At 38.3% G+C, this 21,072-nt stretch overlaps 1 protein-coding gene across 1 annotated transcript in view; it reads right to left on the bottom strand.

Annotated features, from left to right (window-relative positions):
* LOC114638523 (solute carrier organic anion transporter family member 6A1-like) overlaps positions 1-21,072 on the bottom strand; it is an 89,093-nt gene that overhangs the window by 22,491 nt on the left and 45,530 nt on the right. The window contains exons 8-9 of the mRNA XM_028787039.1: positions 17,607-17,802; positions 8,497-8,650 (exon numbers count right to left, since the gene is read on the bottom strand). Coding sequence (XP_028642872.1) covers positions 8,497-8,650; positions 17,607-17,802 — 350 coding nt within the window. The remainder of the gene's footprint in view (positions 1-8,496; positions 8,651-17,606; positions 17,803-21,072) is intronic.

The raw sequence follows: 21,072 nt of genomic DNA on the forward strand, positions 1-21,072 counted from the left end.
AATTTGACAAAACCCATCACTCTTTATATCAAAAGATTCAGAGAGTTTAAGGATAAAAGGGATATACCTAAATAAAACAAAGGCAATTTACAGCAAGCCTATAGCCAACATCAAATTAACTGGAGGGAAATTCAAAGCAATTACACAAAAACTAGGAAACAGACAGGGTTGTCCACTCTCTTCTTTGCTACTCAATAGAATATTTTAGTCTTATCTGGAGCAAATTGTTCATGGAAGGAGATCAAGGTACTACAAGTTATAAAGGAAAAAGCCAAAGTATATGTATTTACAGGTGATATGATATGTCAGCAATCTGAAATTTTCCTCTAGCAAATTTCTACAGCTTGATAAACACTTCCAGCATAATAGCTTGGTACACAATTAAGTTTAAAAGTAGAAGAGCCCTCCTGTGTCCAAAATGATAAGTTGACTGAGAAGGAAACAAGGAATCAACATCTTACAGTAGCCACAAAGACTATAACATATCTTGATGTAACTCGAACCAAACATTTGAAACACTTGTATGTTAAGAATTTCAAGTTTTTAAGAAAGAAAATGATGAAAATATCAGAAGATGAAAAAATCTCCCTAACGAATGAACATAAAAAGCTCACAAATCGGTAGAATTACCATGGTAAAAAAATGGCAATTCTACCAAAAGAAATCTACATATTCAATGTGATCCCCAATAAATTTCTAACACAATTATTTATAGAACTGGGAAAAAGAGTTCTCAACTTCATACAGTAATACAACAACAGAGTATAGCTATAATTGTCTTGAGAAATAAAAGAACTACTAGAGGTATCTCTACCTCTGATTTTAAATTGTACTACAGAACTACAGAAATAAAGACTGCATCCTTTTGGTACAAGAAAAACACATTAATCAATGGAATATAATTGAAGACACAGACACTTATCCAAACAACTGGAGATCTCTTAATTTTGATTTTTTAAAAAAAGCCAGAAATACACACTGGAAAAATTAAAGTATCATCAATGAAAAGTCCAAGTGGATCAAAGATCTCAATGTAAAACAAGACACACTACATCTGATAGAAGAAAAAAAATAGTACAACCTTGAATGTATTAACATAGGAGATAATTTTCTGAACAAAACACTGATAGTGTAGTCACTAAGATCATCAGGTAATAAAGGACACTTCATGTCAATAAAACATTTCTGTAAGGAAAAGGAAACAAAAATGAGGAAGCCTACAGAAATGGAAGAGTTTTTTTAAAAAATCAGCATCCAATAAAGTTCTACTACTCAAAATACATAAGCAACTCAATTAAGTATTAAAACCAAAATAATCCAATTGAAAATGGAGTACAGATTTAAACATAGAATTTTCAATACAGGAATCTCAAATGGCTAAGATACACATAAAGAAATGTTCAACATCCGTAGCTATCAAGGAAATGCATATCATAACAACTCTGAAATTTCAACAGTCAGAATCACTACAAGGACTAATACACAAAGGATTCCCCATCCTCCCACAAGGAAAATTGCTCAACTGTTCATTGTGGCTTTATACATAACCAAAAACTGCAATTTACCTAGGTTTTACTCAACAGAATAAAGAATATGTGGCACATTTACACTATGGAGTATTTGTCAAATGTTAAAAAAGGTGGCATCATGAAATTTGTTGGCAAATGAATGGTGCTACAAAAAAATCCTGTGTGAGGTAACCCATACCAAATGGATAAACATGATATGTACTAATTTATAAGTGGATATTAGCATTAACAACATAATAATCATGCTACAATTCACAGACTCTGAAAGTTTATGTGGGTGCTGGTGCCAGAAGACTTCCCATGACGATCTCCAGCCTGCCTAGGTGCAGTGTTTTGGGCTAAGGGCATACAGTGCAAGCAGGGAGGGGGAACCACCTCCTTTCCCTCCACTGCTGCCTCTGCCTGCATCTCCACTGTCACTACTCACTTGCTCACAGGTGCTGCACCTGTCAATCTGCACTGAGCCATTCTGGGCTGAGCCAGTGAGAAGCCGACTAGCTAGCAAGGAGCGTGGGAAGGGTCCTGAAGGCCCTTAGGGAGAGCATATCTCTTCCCAAGTAGTAGTGTTACAGCTCTTGTGACAGAAACTCTCAGACAACTGGATGTATCTTGCATACCTTTTCTTCTCCTGAATAGGATTCTTATATACAGTTTTGGGGTGGATTAGGGTCTAGCAGCAGATAACTCCTATTGGCTTGGTCTGAGAGCTTGGAGATACCTCATCTACATGTGGGAGAGCCTGAGGCACTGTTCCTACATGACTGATGGCCATAGACCACTCTATGGGAGGGGCTGTAGAGGACTGAAGCTAAGTGAAAGAAACCAGGGCCCAGGAGTGAGGCCGAACACCATCCCTTTAGGGTCTCCGGGGACCTGGTACCCAGCTGCCTCTCACGGCCCACCTCTCCACAAGTTTAGATAAATTTAGGTCTCTAGGGCCGATTCCTTGATCTCCTTGAAAAGGAGAAATAAAAAAAGGTTTGTTTGTAGACTGCCTGTAGGTGAAGACAGGAGCTTAATTTTAAAAATAGGAGAGCCCTCCTATGTCCAAAATGATAATTTGACTGAGAAGGAAACCAGGGAGGAATCAGATGGGAAGGGAGTGGAAGAAGACAGTTTCAGAAGACAAAGATAGAATCAGAGAGCATAGGGGCCTTGTGGATACCTAGTCCAGCAGAGGAACCTTGGAATCTATGCGGATGACCCTAGTGAGGACTCCTAGTAATGCAGAATATGGTCTCTGAACTTGACTGTAGCCAGGCAAGGCTTCCAGTGGTGAGACTGGGTTGCATTCATTTGAGTTGTTTCTGAGGGAATTCCACAGCAATCCCAAAACAACCCAGACTGATCCTGACACAAAAGGTCATTTTCTGAAAACCAACATTGTTGTCCTTTGGCCAAGGAAAACATCCACAGAGCTCTTCGAATGTAAGGGGTATACCCAGGTTCTTCACCCCTACTTCTTGACAAGAAGTTTTAAACATGTGAGTCACAATCCCTTTGGGCTCGAATGATCTGTTCATATCAGCTATCTCACAACCATATATATGTTCATTACAATTTATAAGAGTAGGAAAGTTACAGTTATGAAGTAGTATTGAAGATAATTTTGTAGTTGAGGGTCACCACAATATGTGGAACTGTATCATAGGTTCACAGCATTAAGAAGATTGAGAACCACATTCTAGTCTTTTTTGCACAAGATGATACTCTGTGGGCTACTGAAAAACCAAAGTGGGACACAACCCAACCACAAAACTCAACCTTCAATCCTGTCATCAATACGTACTGGGGGCAATGATGGTACAGAACTTATGGTAGTAGCTAGCCAAGGTTTTGTTTAACTTGAGGCCTGTGCCAGTAGAGGGAGCCAATGACCTATACCACCTGGATGCCTAAGACCTGGACTCTAGATAGCCCAGTGACCTAGGCTAGAACCAAAAATGACTGGCAGAAACAAACCAAAAAATTCCTAATGATATTCTTCTATACTCATAGTTTGTTGCCTTGTCTAGTTGCCATCAGAGAGGCCCCACCATCAGTAGATAGGAATAATGCAGAGAACCTCAGCCAGATATTCTGCAGTGGAGAGAGTCTATATTGGAGGACTCATTAGGTCTCTCCAGTAGGATATAGAGAAACACTGCAGTAGAGGGAGAGATTAAATTGCAGGAGTCTGAGGGGATGGAAGATACCAAAGGAACTTGGACCACTGAATCATTCATGCAGGGCTCGCATGGGTTCAAAGAGACTGAAGTGGCAAGCAGAGTGTCTGCATGGGTCTCCACCAGGTCCTCTGTGTTATTATATGACCTAACAAGCTTGTATTCATGGGACTCATAATAGTGGGAGGAATGTATCTCTGACAATTTTTCCGTGCTCTAGGGACTCTTTTTCCTCCTCTTTGGTTCTCTTGTCCAGTCTCAATATGAGGGCTTTTGCCTTGTCTTATTGTTTCTTGTTTTGTCTTATTTGACTGTTGTCTCTTAGAGGTCTGCTCTTTTCTAAAGAGCAAAAAATGGAACTGGATCTGGGAAAGAGGGGAAATAGGGGGAACTGGGAGGAATGAAGGGGAAGGAAATTGGGTGGGGTTTATTTTGTGAGAAAAGAATCTTTTTTTTTTAAGTAAAGAGATGACAACCTATAGGAAATATTAAAACTATAGCACAGTGTAGTTGTCCCCTCCCCTTATGTGCTATGAAGTAATTCAAGATGACTGTGGTGATTCCTTCCATCAGTTATATATAACCCCATAATACCTAGGAAAAAGAATCTGTGACTTTTAGTTCTCTTATAAAGTATATTACATTTGTATTGTGGGAAAAAACTACTTCGATTAAACCTCAACTGACTAGGTGAGCTTCACACTGTACCAGGTATTTTTCTTTCAACACGTGCAACCTAAGACTCTATTTTGCTGGCCTTAAGGGAAAGGGATTCGTCTCTTAAAGAATTTAATAATAATTAATATAAGCTAAAACTGCCTCTAAGGAAATCTAATAAAAAAATACAGATTTTATTAATTTTAAGCTTAGAGAAACTGGAAGCATTTACAAGTCATTCCTTCTCATAGTTTCTAGAGAGAACATAGCTTGGGTCTGAACCCAGACTTCTGTCTGCAACTGAGTCATGCTATGTCTGTGGTTCTGAACTTAGAATTGGGGGATGAAAACAATGTCATTCAAATTCAAAAGTATATTGGTAGTTGATAGGTAGAGATAGGGTAACAAATGATAGATATTGATCCAGACACAAAGTACATGGTGATTCCAAACAAAAAAAATGAATAAAACGAAAAATCTGTCTATGATACTACAGAAAGTACAAACAAAGAAAATATTCTAAATGTTTGTGAGAGACAAAATACTACAGCTCTCTGGTAGTGAATTTTGATTATCTGTTTGCCCTGTGTATATATGCGGTTATTTTCAGACATTAATTTGTGGAATTGTATGTGAGCATCATGCCTAATACAAAGTGGCTAAAAGGAAATAAAAGTGTAAGATGTCAGCTAGCCCAGGCATATACAACCATTTCTCCACTCACTATTGAATTCAGTAAGATGAGGAGCCCTGATCCACATCAGCAAACTTCCACAGACTTAACTAATGCAAGCAGACAACAATGGACTAACAAGTGAAAGCAGGCACAAAACCAAATCTTTCTTCTTTCAAATAGTTTCTCTTGGGTAATTGTCATAGTGCAGAATGTCTAAAACTGTATTTCAACTGCTCAGGGAGACAAGGTGAAGAACATGCAACCTAGCATCATATGCCTAGTGAATACATTTCAGAAATAATGGATAAATTCTTCAGGTAGAAAGAAAATAATACCACATCAAAACATAAACATATAAGAACCAGCTAAAGACACAAGGTCATGAAGAAAAATATAAGATGTGGACTCAAGGGGCCCAATGTTCAGATTATTAATATAAAGACAAGATATTTTTAAAATCTTACTAAAGGTATTGCTTCTCCATAGTTTTATCAAAATAATTTTGTTGTTTTATTTCTTTCGTATTTCAAGGTAGTGCTGATTGTGTTTATTCTTCAGTTCTATCCATACAAATTTGTATAACCATACTCTTTTGATTTTGTCAGTTTTGCTTCAGAGCTATTATTTCCAACACAGATAATTGTCTTTTAATAAAACCCTGGCAGCTATACTCTTCACTGCACGTATTTTAATTCCAACTTTTAACTAACAAATGCTATCATTAACTGTGTGAGTATTAAGTGGAATCTTTTTATACTTGATATGCATTAAGAATTAATTATGCCTAATAAAAATATAAGAAAATCATAAAGAATTCCTTGTACTGAATGTTCCTAAGCAAAATTTCCTAAATAGAAGAGTAGTTCTATATTGATCCTGTGCTTAGCATCTCAGTGAACAACTGGCCCTTGTGGTGGACTCTCAGGTATAGTGACTTCAAGGGTCAGAGCTAAGGTGAGCTGGCTGGCCACTTGTCTACTCTGAGGGGTCATGTGTGCAGGGATGATGTTCTCCTCCCTTGACCCCTAGACACCTGCAGTAGTCAGTTGGGCTGGTCCAAAATTATGAGAGCAGCCCAGTCACTCACTGTATGTAGTTCTTGGGAAAGCACACCCTGCAACTTGCTAGGGCAATAGAGTTGCTCTGGCCCTGATGGCAAAGGTAGTGGTCAGCATGCACCAAGGGTAACTGGTCCAGCCTCCCACTGGCTGCTGCACTTCGGAGAGTGAGCCCCCTGCCTTGACACAGTGGTGTTGACTCTGTGGGTATGGGTGAGCCATCCCTGAGGGCAGGAGTAGAGAAGAACTGACCTTGCCTCTTACCAATGCTGGGATTGGTTGGGCTAGTTTGGAGCAGCACTGGAGAGCTGGCCCTGGTGGTGTGGATAAGGGAAAGCTGACAGGCTGAAGAGTTCACCTATGACATAGGCCCAAATCCAGAACTTTGTGTTGGCCTGCCCTCAAACCTATATCATGCATAAACTATTGGACTATGTGAAACGGCCAGTCCTGCTGTACCAAAGCTGCAGGATTTACATGACACAGGGCAACACAGATAGTGTGGAGGAGTCCTAGTGAGGATCCAATCTTGATAATGTGACAGAAGCCAGAGACCTTGACCCAGAACAATGACTCATTGCAAAGGATATTTGCCTAGAAGATGGACAGAGGGTTATAATGTGAGACACACTATGACAAACAACAGCTTGTGAAATGAGATGTTTTCTATGCTTTGTTTGGTTTATTATTTTGTTTGTGTGCTTTGTATTTTTGGGGGGTGGAGGCTGCAAGGGCAGAGGCCAGATTACAGGGGACAAGAAGATGTGTAGATGTTGGGCCCCATTTCGGCCCTGGTTTGGGCCTTGTAGACAAACCTGAGACTGGCTTGAGTTTCTGTGGCCTTGGGGGAAAGCCTAAGCCGACCTTGAGTTTTGAGACGTTTCTCAGTCACTTCCATATAGGGGTGACTCACCAAGACCTGTTTTGCCTTTCCTCTGCCCTGCCATTGCTAATGTAGAGCTCTGCCATTGGCCCTGTCAGTCAACCCATAACCTGTCACCCTTCCCTACCTCCTATGTCATCTCAACCCACCATAAACCCCCCACCTATGCTCCGAGTTTATATAAGGAAGAGACTGATGCAAGAGCATTGAGTTCCTGCTTCGACAAGACTCTTGGCCTGGTGTGTTTCTTTTCGGCCATCTACACTCACCATCCCGCTCAGTCCAGGAGAGACCAGGCAGAACCGGGACTGCTCTCTTGCCTGGACCTGCCAGCAAGGAGCCAACAGGTAGGCCTGGGGTGCATGATGTGAATCTCATAAAGAAACAATAAAAAGTTTTAAAAAAAGAAAAACAAACAAAATAAATAAAAAACAACAAACTATCCCAGCCCTCCAAACTGACTTCACATTTTAAGGATCCTATGACCTTGTATTTCCATCATACTGTGGACCAGTATTCTGATACATAAATTTGAATGGAACATATTCAAATTATGTTCAAACCATCACACTTATGATAAAATTTAATTAATGAGTTAGACTTGGTAGGTGATTAACAACAATAACAAATAGTGCTTTTAAATTACATTTACATTTCTCCCATATTTTAGAGACTTAAATAATATATTAGTATGTAGCATTTTAGAATAAATTTAATAAATATCATAAATCTTTTTCATTCTAATACTTGTTAAAAACCATGTTATGATATTAAAATGTAAATTCTACTAAGCATGTTAATATGTCTACAAATCAGTAAATATACTATTTATTGCTCTTTTTTCTTCACAAGTATCAGGAGACAGAGAAAAAGAAAGATAAGATTTTTAGTACCTAGATACATATTTTGTTCCAATGAAAAGGTAAACACTGAAGAAAACATAGTTAGCTGCTTTGAAAAATGCCCACAAGGGCTGGAGAGATAATTCAGTCAGTGAGATGCTAAGAAAGGGAGCCTGGTTTTGATCACTGGCATCCACATTAAATGCCTGGCATGGTGGTGTGCTTGTAAGCCCACTGCTGCAGATGTAGAAATGTATGGTTCCCTGGGGACTTAGGGCCAGGTACTCTAGCCTACTTGGGAGTTCTCCAAACCTGTGAAAGACTGCCTCAAAACTCAAGGTGGACTGATCCTGATGAATGACATCAGACATCGTCCTCTGACCAGTACTCTATTTACATAACTTCTAACTGAATTCTTCTTAGATTTTGGAGTATCAAATACTTTCATACACACACAGGTGTGCTTCACAAGTGCATAACCCTTTGGCTTGTGAAAGAGTGTGATCAAAATTCAATGAATGCTGTTGAAAGAGAATTTGATAAACAAAAACTAGGTTTTCTTTGAATGTTGCTAAAATTAAAGTTAAGGAAAATATCAAAGCAAAATTTTAGAGAGCTATGAGTAAAATCTCATCATCCACAAACTGAGCATGTTACTGGAGAGGAAGAAGCATAAGGAAATCTACCTTTTCCTTCTGTAGGGTTTTAGTAGCTTCGCACCCTGCAAAGCAGGGAGAGAAATACTGTGTCTCATCTCTTCCACATACAGCGTTATAGTCAGAAGTTGTGCAGCCACAGTCCACATTGCACGGAGCTGTGAGGTTTCCAAGCACACCAAGGCTGTGAAGTTGAGATTAAACACAATTGTAACACCATCATTTAAACTACTAATGTGTATATCAAGGTACACAAACAAGTGATATAGATTTTTAAATATTTTTCACAGATTTATTAATGTATAGTACCCTCTTCCTGTTTATCTGTTGCGATTTTATAAAAGGTAATCAATCACACAATACTTATATTTTCCTTGCTTCTTTTGTATGAATATCCTTTATTTGTTCTTATAAGGTCATATGTTTTCATTGAGTCATGTGTACTAAAAGTAGAATATTTATATAGTATGAAAGTTGTTAATGTAACTACTTTAGGATAATTTTATGTATGTGTGCTTTGCTCAAATGTATGTATATGTACCTTGTAAGTGCAGCACCCAGGGAAGCAAAAGAAAGGTATTGGATCTATTTGGACTAGAGATGATACAGTTATGATCATCCATGTGGGTATAAGAAACCAAACCTGTGCCTCTGACAAAAGAGCAAGTGCACTTAAACACTGAATCACCTCTCTAGCTACTTAAAAAAAAAAAACTTTCAAAAAACTGTCAGTTTTCCAAAGTGGTTTATTGTTAGGAGCACAAAAGTTCTTGTGAGCACAGATCACCAGGGAAAGCAGAAATGTTAATCACACAGATTTTGCTCTCAAAGGATTCAACAATTACCTTTCCATTCATCAAGAAATCTGCAAATTGGAAGTGATTAATAGCCCTTTGTTCTATATTATCTTTTGGGGTAGGCAGTAATTAGCTCTCAGCCAGGACTAAAGGTAGTCTAAATGATCCTTATGTTGCCTGGACCTCCATCAGCTCCCCAAAGCTCTCACAATCAGGACCAGAGGTGACGGTGACTAGTAGCCTATATAATCTCTCCAGTATATATATATAACCATGACTACACTAGATCCTTCCTTATATCTGTAAGCTAGCACTTGCAGTCTATCTTTATAACCCATCTTCTTGGGATAAATGACAGAGACCCTGAGTTGATTTTCAATGTAATTATACTTCTTTGTGCACTGGGGACTTTTTACACCAAAAAACTTTCCTGCCAAAATACTGTGTTTTAATATGCTGATATTAAACTGGCTGTCATTAGATTTCCTGGAGTTTGATTCAGGTTGAAATCAACCTGAGCCAAGTTTTCATTCTCACTTCTTAGGACTTCATTTTTATCCCTGCTATAATACCTACAATGTCCCCCTCAATTTGTCCAAAACATGAAGCAAATGACACTCTGAGAATGTAAGAAAAATGTCTTTAAATTGATATTAAGGTTTCAGGATACTTGGACCTCTCACAGAAAAGGGGTCTCGACTCTTAGAAGAATGGTACTAACATGGTACTAACTTCTCAGTCTTCATGACAAATCATGTTGTACAATTATTGAAACAGTTTTTAAGATTCAGTATACCAAAACATTCAGAGCTATACTGAATATGAAAATAGCTCATAAAAGAGAAAAAAATCCCTGTCAATTGTATTTTTTTTAAATTCAAATACATGAGAGAGAGAGAAAGAGAGAGAGAGAGACAGAGACAGAGACAGGGGGAGAGACAGAAAGATAGTGAGACAGAGATAATATTCTGTCAGACATACCTTGGCAAGGCAGGCAGAATGTTACCCAAAGCTCCCCAATCTTCCAGGCCAGCTACACAGATTCAGAGCTTACCCACCTCATCATCTGACCAGAATTCAGAGCTCTCCTGCTGCCTGCCTCCTGTCAGCCCTTCCTGTCAGAGCCTATTACTGCAGAGCAGCAACACCTGAATTCTAAGCAATGGCAGGTGGAGCTCCAGGACCTGCAACATGAGCTTAGTTCCTTGTTTTGGTATGTTTCACTTGTTGTTTTTTCCTCAAAGCAGGAATAATTCAATATCAAAGGTGATTTCATAAGAATCAGTCTCTTCATGGCAGAAAAATTATCAAAAGAACCCAATTTCAAGTACAGGAACAATTACAACTAAGAGGTAAAACACTTAAGCTGATGCTGATTAAATTTCCTCAGGTTCTCCTCATTAAATTTTTTGAGGACTTCTGTTCTCCTGCTCTTCAAATCATTGATTAAGTTAGGACTTAGCGTTTGTGGTAGATAAACTAAGAGAACAAATTTTAAAATATTTGAGGTAAATCAATTGGATATCATCTTATCTGCTTATCACTACTGAGGATTTGAACCTGGTCTTAAGGTTGCTTTCTGGAGACAACTTGTAGCAGGATATTCTCCCCACCTCTGCTACGTTTTACAATAAAGCTCGGTAATTTGGGAGTAGCTAATGTGGGAGGAGCAAAAGAGAAGGAAGAGGAAAATGGAGGAGGAGAGAGAGGAGAGATGTAACAGCCATGGAGAACCACGCATGGGTCCAGAACAGTCCTGGGTAACAATTTATATCTTAAGGTTAGATATTGGGAAACAACTCTAATTGTGTAGGCAAATTGTTAATTGAGCATTTCTAACTATATAAAGCCTTTGAATATTAGTTAAGGTTTAGAGTTTCATTTCTACCAGGTACCACGTGGATGGTAGATATTGTCTGGGAATCAGTCAAGCTTTGTAGAGACAGTGTTGTGGATTGGCTGATCTAGCCACCACGATGGAATATTGTGAGTGGCAGGGCTGGTGCTTCTGGCCTGCTTGAGCCAGTGGCGAGAGCACGCCACCACTCTTGGCCTTGTCTAGTCGGGAACCTGGTGGCCCCATAAGAACAAGCTAGATTGGGTGCTGCCGTTTTAAATACTACCCACAACAACATCTGATTAAAATTTGAGAGAAATGTAACACCTAAAACATAGCAGCAAGATTAAGGCTCTACATTAACTGACCTCATGTATAAATTAACAGTGCAGAGATGCACTGAGAACAGTAACTGACCTAACTTGAGAGAAAGTTGAGAGTGTAGAAAGGATATAGTGAATTGTAACACTTGTGATGTACTTGAGGTTGGAGTTCAGTGAACAAATGTTGGAGAGGCTATTACATGAGTGGTTTGGATACAAAATGTGAGAACAGGCAAAATGGCATGAGACTCCTCAGAGTCTGATACAGGTTGACAAGGTCAACCTGAACAGCAATTTTACTCTTTGAGGTCCATTTCTATGCCCTCGGTTCATGGTTGAATTTCTCATGGCAGTTTGTAGGAGCTTCAACTGTTCTCCACATTACTTTATAATGGTATGATTTCATTGATTTACACATCTTGATTTAAAACAGTTTGCTAGAGACTAAAGAGTGGATTAATTTTATCTGCATATTTTCTATGTCTATAAAATTATTATTTGATAAAATTCTGTTTCAAATTATTTGTCCATTTCTGATATACCATTTATTTTCTATATACTAATATACCACTGTAGCCCAATTTCCCCAGTTAACTTAAATATTAACACAACAAGAAGCCTGTGATTGGGCAGTGGAAAAGGAAGTCAGGCAGGGATTTTTAGAGACAGGAGAGAGAGGACAGAGAGAGAAGGAAGGAAGAGGGAGAAAGAGAAAGATGATCCAGATTCCATGTGGCTTTAAATAGCCACATGTAGCTATGAATATCTTATAAGGGATGGATAATTATAGGACAATTTGTCTTACATAGGTAGGCAATTTATATCAATTGGCTCTGAGTTCATTGTGCTGGTGTTTTGTGGGGTGAGAAATTACTGATATAAATCTGACTTATAAATTACTAGCCTCTAGAGTTTTGATTTTACCAGGGTACTAAGATTTGGGACTGTGGACAAAGGCGGGGCAGATGGCTAGGAATGTGAGCAGAATCCACAGCAAGAAAACCTCAAGATGGGCAGACAGTGCATAGGGCTAGCAATGGAGGCAGCAGGGTTGCTGGAGCCCAAAAGTTGCTGGCGATAGCGCAGAATGGTTGATTTTTAAAAATATTTCCTGCAACATACCGCTATTAAATATTTTTATATGATCAGAAACAAGTCTTTTTTGCATATTGTTTTCCAATGTCCTTTACATTCTGTGGCATATTTTTTAAAAGAGTGCTTGACTCAAAGACTTCTGTAGGCCTCCATACAAGTGATAACTGGTCAAGAAAGAAAGTAAGGAAATAATACCTTTTACAACAGCCATAAATAATATAAAATATTTTAGTGTAACTCTAACCAAATAAGTGTAAGATCTGCATAACAAAATCTTCAAGTCCCTGAAGAAAGAAAGAAGATATCAGAAGATGGAATGACCTCCCATACTTATAGATAAGTAAGAATACCATAGTGAAAATGGCCATCTTCCCAAAAGCAATCTTCAGATTCAATTCAATCCCCATCAAAATTTCAACACTATCTTTTATAGAACATGAAAGAGAAACTCTCAACTTCATATGGAAAAACAAAAACCCAGAATAGCCAAAAAATTCATGAACAATAAAAGAACATCCAGAGGAATCGCCATCACTGACCTTAAGCTGTACTACAGAGCAATAATGATACAAACTGCATAGTATTGGTACAGAATCAAACATGTTGACCAATGGATTCAAATCAATCGAAGTCCCAGATATAAACCCATACACCTATGGATAGAGACATGACTTTTGATAAAGAATCCCAAACTCTACAATGGAACAATGAAAGCATCTTCAATCAATAGTGCTGCTCTAACTGAATGTCTTCATGTAGAAGAATACAAATGGATCCATATTTGTCATCCTGTACAAAATTCAACTCCAAGTGGTTCAAAGGACCTCAACATAAAAACAGATGCAGTAAATCTCATAGAAGAGAAAGTGGGAAGTACCCTTGAACATATTAGTATAAAAGACAATTTCCTGAACAAAACACAAATATCTCAGGCTCTATGATTAACAGTTGTTAAATGGGACCTCATGAAACTGCAAAGATTCTGTAAGGACAGGACATTATCAATAGGACATTTCAGCAGCCTACAGACTGAGAAAGGATCTTCAACCCTACACCTGACAGAGGTGTAATATCTACAATTTACAAAGAACTTAGGAAGTTATAGACAACAATAACCTAAATAATCTAGTTTTTTAAAAAATGGTCTGCAGAGTTAAAGAATTCTCAACAGAGAAATCTCGAATGACTGAGAAACTCTTCTTTAAAGAAATGTTCAAAGTCCTTACTCATGAGGAAAAATGCATATTAAAACAACTTTTGAAGTTCTCTCATAATCCCTTCGGAATGGTTAAAATCAATAACTCAAGAGATTGTACATGGTGGCAAGAGTCCAGAGCAAGAAGAAAACTTCTTCATTACTGTTGGGAATGCAAACTTGTACAACCACTTTAGAAATCAAGTTGGTGATTTCAAAACACTTGGAATAGTTCGACCCCAAGACTGAGCTATACTCAAAAGATGTTCTAACATCCCACAAAGTCACTTCCTCAACTATGTTCATAACAATATTATTTATAATAGCCAGAAGTGGGAAACAACTTAAATGTCCCTAAAATGAAGAATGGATAAAGAAAATGTGGTACATCTACACAATCAAATACTCTTCAACTATTAAAAACAAACAGTCTGGAGGTTCCTCAGAAAAATTGGAAATAGTTCTATTTGAAGACCCATCTATACAACTGATGAGCATATACCCAAAAGATGCTTCAACATGTAACAAGAACATATGGTCCACTATGTTTATTGCAGCCTTATTTATAATGGCCAGCAGCTGAAAACAACCCAGATGTTTCTCAACAGAAGAATGTATACAGAAAATGTGGCACGCTTACACAATAAAGTACTACTCAGCTACTAAAAACAATGACTTCATGAAATTCACAGCCAAATGGATAGAACTATAAAATTTCATCCTGAGTGAAGTAATTCAGGCACAAAAGAACACATAGGGTATGTTTTCACTGTTAAATGGATATTCGCTCAAAAGGTTGGAATACCCACGATACAACCCACAAACCATATGATGCTTAAGAAGAAGGAAAATCAAAGTATGGATGCTTGAATTCTATATAGAAAGGGGAACAAAATAATCACAGCAGGTAGAGAGAGGGAAGGTGCCAGGAGAGAGAGATGAGGAAGAGGAAATAAGGGGTGCAGGATCAGGTATGGGACAGGAAAGGAGAGAAGGACAGAGGGTCAGGAACTTGAACTGTAATATGTAACAGTGGTGGATGGGGAACTAGGGGTAGCCACTAGAAAACCTGAGATGCCAAGATACCAAGAGGCTCTCAGGACCCAATGATAATTACTTTAGCTGAGATACCCAACAAAGAGGACATAGAACCTGTGGAGACCACCTCCAGTAGATAGGCACAGCCCCCATTTGAGGGATGGGGACACTACCCATCTCAAAGTTTTTAATCCAGAATTGATCATGACCAAAGGAAAGGCCAAGACAAAAAAAATGGAACAGAGACTGAAGGAAAGGCCATCAAGAGACCATCTTACCTAGGGATCACTTCCATCTGCAAACAAAGCCCTACACTATTGCTGATGCCAAGAAGCACTTGGTAACAGAAGCCTGGTATGGCTGTTCCCTGAAAGGTTCTGATAGCACCGTAATAATACAGATGCAGAAACTCACAGCCAACCATTGGACTGAGCCTTGTGACCCCAAAGGAAGAGCTAGGGAAAGGACTAAAGGGACTGAAGGGGATTGCAACTCTATAGGAACAATAATATCAACCGAACAGGACCACCCAGAGCTCCCAGGAACTAAACCACCAACCAAAGACATCCATGATATCCATGGATATCATGAGAGATGGTATCCATGGAGAGATCCATGGCTCCAGATATATATGTAGCAGAGTATGGCCTTATCTGACATCAGTGTGTGGGGAGACCCTTGGTCCTGTGGAGACTTGATGCCGCAGTGCAGGGGGATACTAGGGCAGTGAATCAGGAGTATGTGGGTGGGTGGAAGGGCACCCTCATAGAGGCAAAAGAGAGGGGGAGGAGGAGGCATAGAATGGGAGGTTTGTGGAAGAGTAACCGGGAAGGGGGATATCATTTAAAATGTAAATGAATAAAATGATTAGTAAAAGAAGACTTTTTTTTTAAAGATGCCATGAATCTTGCAGGCAAATGGAAGAAACTTAAAATATCCTGAGTGACGTGATCCAGTTCCAATAGGACATGCATGATTTATACTCACTTATAAGTGGATATTAGCCATAAAAGATAGGTATCATGCCAAACAGACCTTATAAAGCTAAACAGGAAGGACGGCCCAGGCAAGGATACTTGAATTTCACTCAGAAGGGGAATAAAAGATCCATAAGAGGCAGATGGAGGGGCGGAACTGGGTTGAAAAGGAATAGGGAGGGCATGGGGGGGGGGCGTTCAGGATCAGGTGTGGGGAAGGACAGGAGAGATGGCTAGATGGCCATGAAAATGAATGGAAATCTGCAACTGACAGGGGTGAGGAGGTTCAGGATGAGGCAGATACCTGGGATAAGGAAGGTGCCCATGAACCAATGGGGTGACCTTAGAAGTGACTCACAATGTTGGGGATATGGAAGCTGAAGAAGCCCCCTGCTGTAGCCCAACAGGAACCCCAGTGAAGCTATTGCACCAACCCACCATGAAAACTTTCAACCACACTTTATCCTATCTACAAGAAATACAGGCATGGGGGATGGAGCAGAGACTGAGGGAATGGCCCAACTTAAGACCCGTTCCAGGGTCTAGCACCAATTCTTAACACTATTAATGATACCCTGTTACATTTAGAGACAGGAGCATGTTTTCCTTTGAGAGGCTCCATCCAACATCTGAATCAGACAGAATTTTGATCATAAATAACTAATAAATGCATGATAAACTTATCTATATGAGACATATAACCTTAATGTAAAAAGTAAAAACATATTTGATATTTCATTTGCATGATTAATAATTCTAAAAGTTATTTAAATATATAGTTACTGAATTATTAATATAGAAAATATCTCTTTAATTATGACTAAAGTATATATTCTACAAACATATATTTGCCTATCACAGTCAAACAGTGGACAGCAGAGCTTGGGGACTCTTAATGGAAGATTAGGAGGAAGAATTTGGGGCACTAAAGGGAATAGAAACTCTGTAGGAAGACCAATAAAGTCAACTACTGTGGACACTTGGGTTTCTCCAAATCTGAATGATCAAACAAAGAAAGTACACGGGCTGGACTTAGGCTTCTCTGGACATATGTAGCAGATGTGTATCTTGGCCTTCTTGTGGGTACTGAACAACTGGAACAGCGGCTACCCCAAATGCCTTTGCCAGTACATGGGATATATTCTTCTTGCTGGGCTGCCATGTCTTGCCTCTGTGGAAGTGGAGCCTCCAGAGACTTGAAATGTGAAGTGGACGAATACCAAGGGAAGGTCCCAACCTGGTCAGAGGAGAAGGGAAAGCAGGATGTGGGAAAGATTGTGGGATGGAGTGACTGGGGGTGGGGGACAGTGAGCAGGATAGAAAATGAATATGTGAAACAAAACTAAACTTAAAAAAGGAGTGAAGTTAACATCATGTTTTATACCCTCATGGTCATCTCCAGTAGCATTTATTGAATAGTGGTTTGTCATATGCAACCGCATTATAGTTGAAAGAGCTATTATTCTCTTTTATAATTTCACTTACTCAGTCCTTTCATTTACAGTTACATTTATGTTGTCCAATATTTAATATTAACTTATCCAAAGCCCTTTGAATTTTGGATAGTTAATCTCAAAGATCTGTGTGCATGCTCAGTTGAAACCATGTTACATAGATTCTAGTAAAATCTGTGACTTTCTACATATCCTAATACAAATTTATAGTTTTGATTATACATCACTAATAATAGCATGATAAACAAATATGTCTATATGAGATATATCTTTATGAGTTATTAACAGTAAAAGCCTGTTTGATTTTTCATTTGCATGATTAATAATGCCAGAAGTTATTTAAATATATAGTTACTGAATTATTAGTATAGAAAATATCCCTTCAGTTATGACTAAAGTATGTAGTCTACAAATGTATATTTACCTATGATAATCATCATTGATTCCTTCAAATTTTACTGTTTCACACTCCACAAAAAATGTTAATAGGAAAAGCACAATTGATATAACAGCAGATATCGCTATAAATTTCAATTTGTTCTTATTATTCATTTCCAATCTGTCAATAATAAAGCCTCCAATAAAACGGCCAGTGATACTTCCTATAAATAATAGAGAACCTGCAAAAGGAAAATACAGAACTGTTAAACATGATCTGTTGAGAGTTACAAAAAAATACATAGAGATATCATTCCCTCTAGTCTAGCACATGTTTTAAAACAAATCAGGAAACAGAAAATTCTAGAAGAGATGGCATTTGAATAATTCTGGATTTTGTAAAATATACAACCCTGTGAATGGTTATAGAGCTAGTATAGGTCTACAGATTCTGGTATAGATGTTGTTGATTTACTCCTAAACACTGAGTACCTAAGACAAACAAGCATAGTCCAGGCCACATAGAAATTAAGAGGTGTCTTACTGAGAGAAATTATTACTGTTCCACTTAAATGTATAGCCTGTTTCTAGAGACTTAAAGGAAATAATAGGCTTTTTCAAGCATCCCGTGAACAATAATGGATGAACCAACTCACTGAGATCTCTCATAGATGATCAATATGAATATTTTTATAACAATCTGAGTCTCTCGAGAGCCCATAATAATGTATGGTTTTTTTCCACTTAAGCACAAGTATTCAGAAAGAGGAAGTCACAAGAAGAATATGAGCTACACAAAAGCAAAAGAAGAGAAATAGAAAACTAAGTAGAACATAGTAAACTTACACATTAATATAATACAATCAGCTACAAATGTAGGTCACTGTGTATAAATATAATTGATAAAGAACAAAGTACCAATAACAACACAGACACAAGATTAAATTATGCCATAATAAATAAATACAAATGAAATGTTTCATAAAAATGGGGAAAATGAAGGAAAAGAAGGAAATAAAGATGATATTTGAGAAAGACAAACAAATGAAATGTGGTTAATGTACTGAAACACACAAAACTGATAAAATAAAAATACAAGTTCATGTCTAAGGTGGTGTTATAGGGAGACTCAGGAATAGCTTTTTCTTCCATGGACTGGAAACAAAATAATATACTTGCAACTTGTCAGGGAAAGAAGGGTGGGAATAACTGGAAGTTATCTGCACAGGAAATAAAACCTAGCACATTCCACAGACTCAGGAGAATGACAAAGCAAGGTGAGAAAATATTCTTGCTCCTCAAATGCAAAAGTTTAAAAGGGAGGTGGATTTCCTGTTCCTAGGCAGGACAGTGGCAGTGGAAGATAAGATGTGGCACTGAAGGCTGCATCCTGCAAACAGGAAGCCTGAATACATACCAGGCCTGGAAGCTGAAAGCAAGCTAGCTTCAGAAAAGAAATGAACAGAATGATCAGTGAAAACTCAGTTACAGAGGTACCTGAAGGGAGGTTCTCTGGCCAGGGACTCAGCCATCCCAAGACTGTAAATCCTGGCATGGTCTCAGACTTCTCAGAAGAATTTCAGATTTCTCATGAACACCTCATTCCATTAGCTGGGTAAGCAGCCATCCCAGACAATAAGAAATTTATAGCTTGGGTGAGTGTCTCTGGCTCAACAAACTGACAGGTTTATGCTCACACACACACTGTGGGAGGTGTTCCAGGCATGCCTCCTGTCTTGGATGCTTCCTGTGCCTCAGGTTGCATAAATCTAAAAATCTTCAGAGCAGATGTGTACTCATTCAGCATGACCATAGACTGCCCAAGTTTACTGTTCAGTGAGCTCGCTGTAGCACTTCTGCACTTTTCACTAGGATTCCTGTTCATTTCTTTTCTGAAGCTAGCTTGCTTTCAGCTTCCAGACCTGGTATATATTCAGGCTTCCTGTCTGCAAGATGCAGCCTTCAGTGCCACATCTTGCAGTGTAAACACTGTCTGCATAATCATTGTCCAGAGTAGCACTCCCTAAGTGAAGATAAACCTCAAGTAGCTTATATTCTTCCTATGCCTATGTGACTAGACAGGCTCTAGCATCAATATCCACAGGCAGGGCATACTTAACAAATCCGGAGAGTACAGTCCATGTGAGATGTTAGGCACATCCTGGTTCTGCTCCCATTAGTTTGTTGACAACAGAGAGTTAGAATAATCTGAAAATGCTTTCTACTATTCTCATTGTATTAATTGAGAATTTTAACTCTAGAACATCCATAAAGATCTTAGCAGAGAAAATGTTTTCATTCACTTTTCATTCCATCTATTTACATTTTGATATTGCAATTTTGTTTCCTTTTATTTTTCAAACTTTGTCTTCATTTTAATTGAGTTTTCTCTCTTCTCTTTTTTCTTTTCATATTTCCCTCTTCATTTTATTTCTATTTTTATCTTTCTAATATTTTTTTAATTGCTGGGAATTTTTATGTGTCTTAGGCTAATGGTTCCTTCATTGAGTGACATCCAGCCATTCAATTACCTTTTTGATTTCTCTATATTATTTTAAAAATCATTTCTACCTTTCTCTCTCCTCTGTTCCAAATGAACTGGGGATAAACCCCAGGGAACAGTGTATAATGAACTGTTGTGTCCCTGAGCTAAATTTACTGAAGAATTAATTTAGTTTAAATCACAGCACAGGCCAGTTTGAACCTAGTGGGAACTTTTACTTAGTGAAAACGGGCAGGTATATAATACCATCTATTCACCAGTATGGATGGGGAGGTGGGGCTGAGGTTATATTTCCAGGATAAATATTAACACAGTAGCAATCAAGAGGAAAACATAACATAGGGGAGACCACACCTACATCTCTGTTCTACTGTATTCAAGGCTGCAGCAGGGCAGACTGCATGTGAATGATAAGTCTGGTGATGATGTGTCAGTGTCACACAGTAAAACTTATGATTCTAAATGTTAATCTTCATGATAATATACCTTCAGTCACTCCATAGACCTTTCAGAACAAATTTAAAAACCACCATAATATCTTTAGAGATCTGCAATTCCTAATAGTGCTATCATGCCAGTAGGGGTCACCACTGAGCATGCATATTACAACTGAGGATGCCTGCTTGAAATGCCAGAGTTTGCCCATTCTTTCAAGATTTCCAGAAATGCTGATATACTCTGTTCTTGACATGGTAATCTGTGTTGGATAATTGTGACCACAAACAAAAGTCCCATATTTTGTGTTAGAGAGTACTTTTGACAATAAAAACAACCTTATGTAAGATGCTCATTATTCCATGTCACACTGGCGGAAGAATTCAACATGTCATGAAGACTACCCTATACAAGTAAAGAGTTGTCCATGGGAACTCATGTGGAAACCTCAATGTGAAAAAAAATGGGGGAAAGCAGCAACATATAACACATGAACAGTATGACTGTGTCTTAGGGTTTCTAGTGCTGCGCAGAAAAAACATGACCATGGAAACCTCTTTTAAACGAAAATATT

This window comes from Grammomys surdaster, unplaced genomic scaffold, assembly GCF_004785775.1.
Source record: "Grammomys surdaster isolate TR1022 unplaced genomic scaffold, NIH_TR_1.0 125604, whole genome shotgun sequence".
In the NCBI taxonomy this organism is placed as follows: domain Eukaryota; kingdom Metazoa; phylum Chordata; class Mammalia; order Rodentia; family Muridae; genus Grammomys; species Grammomys surdaster.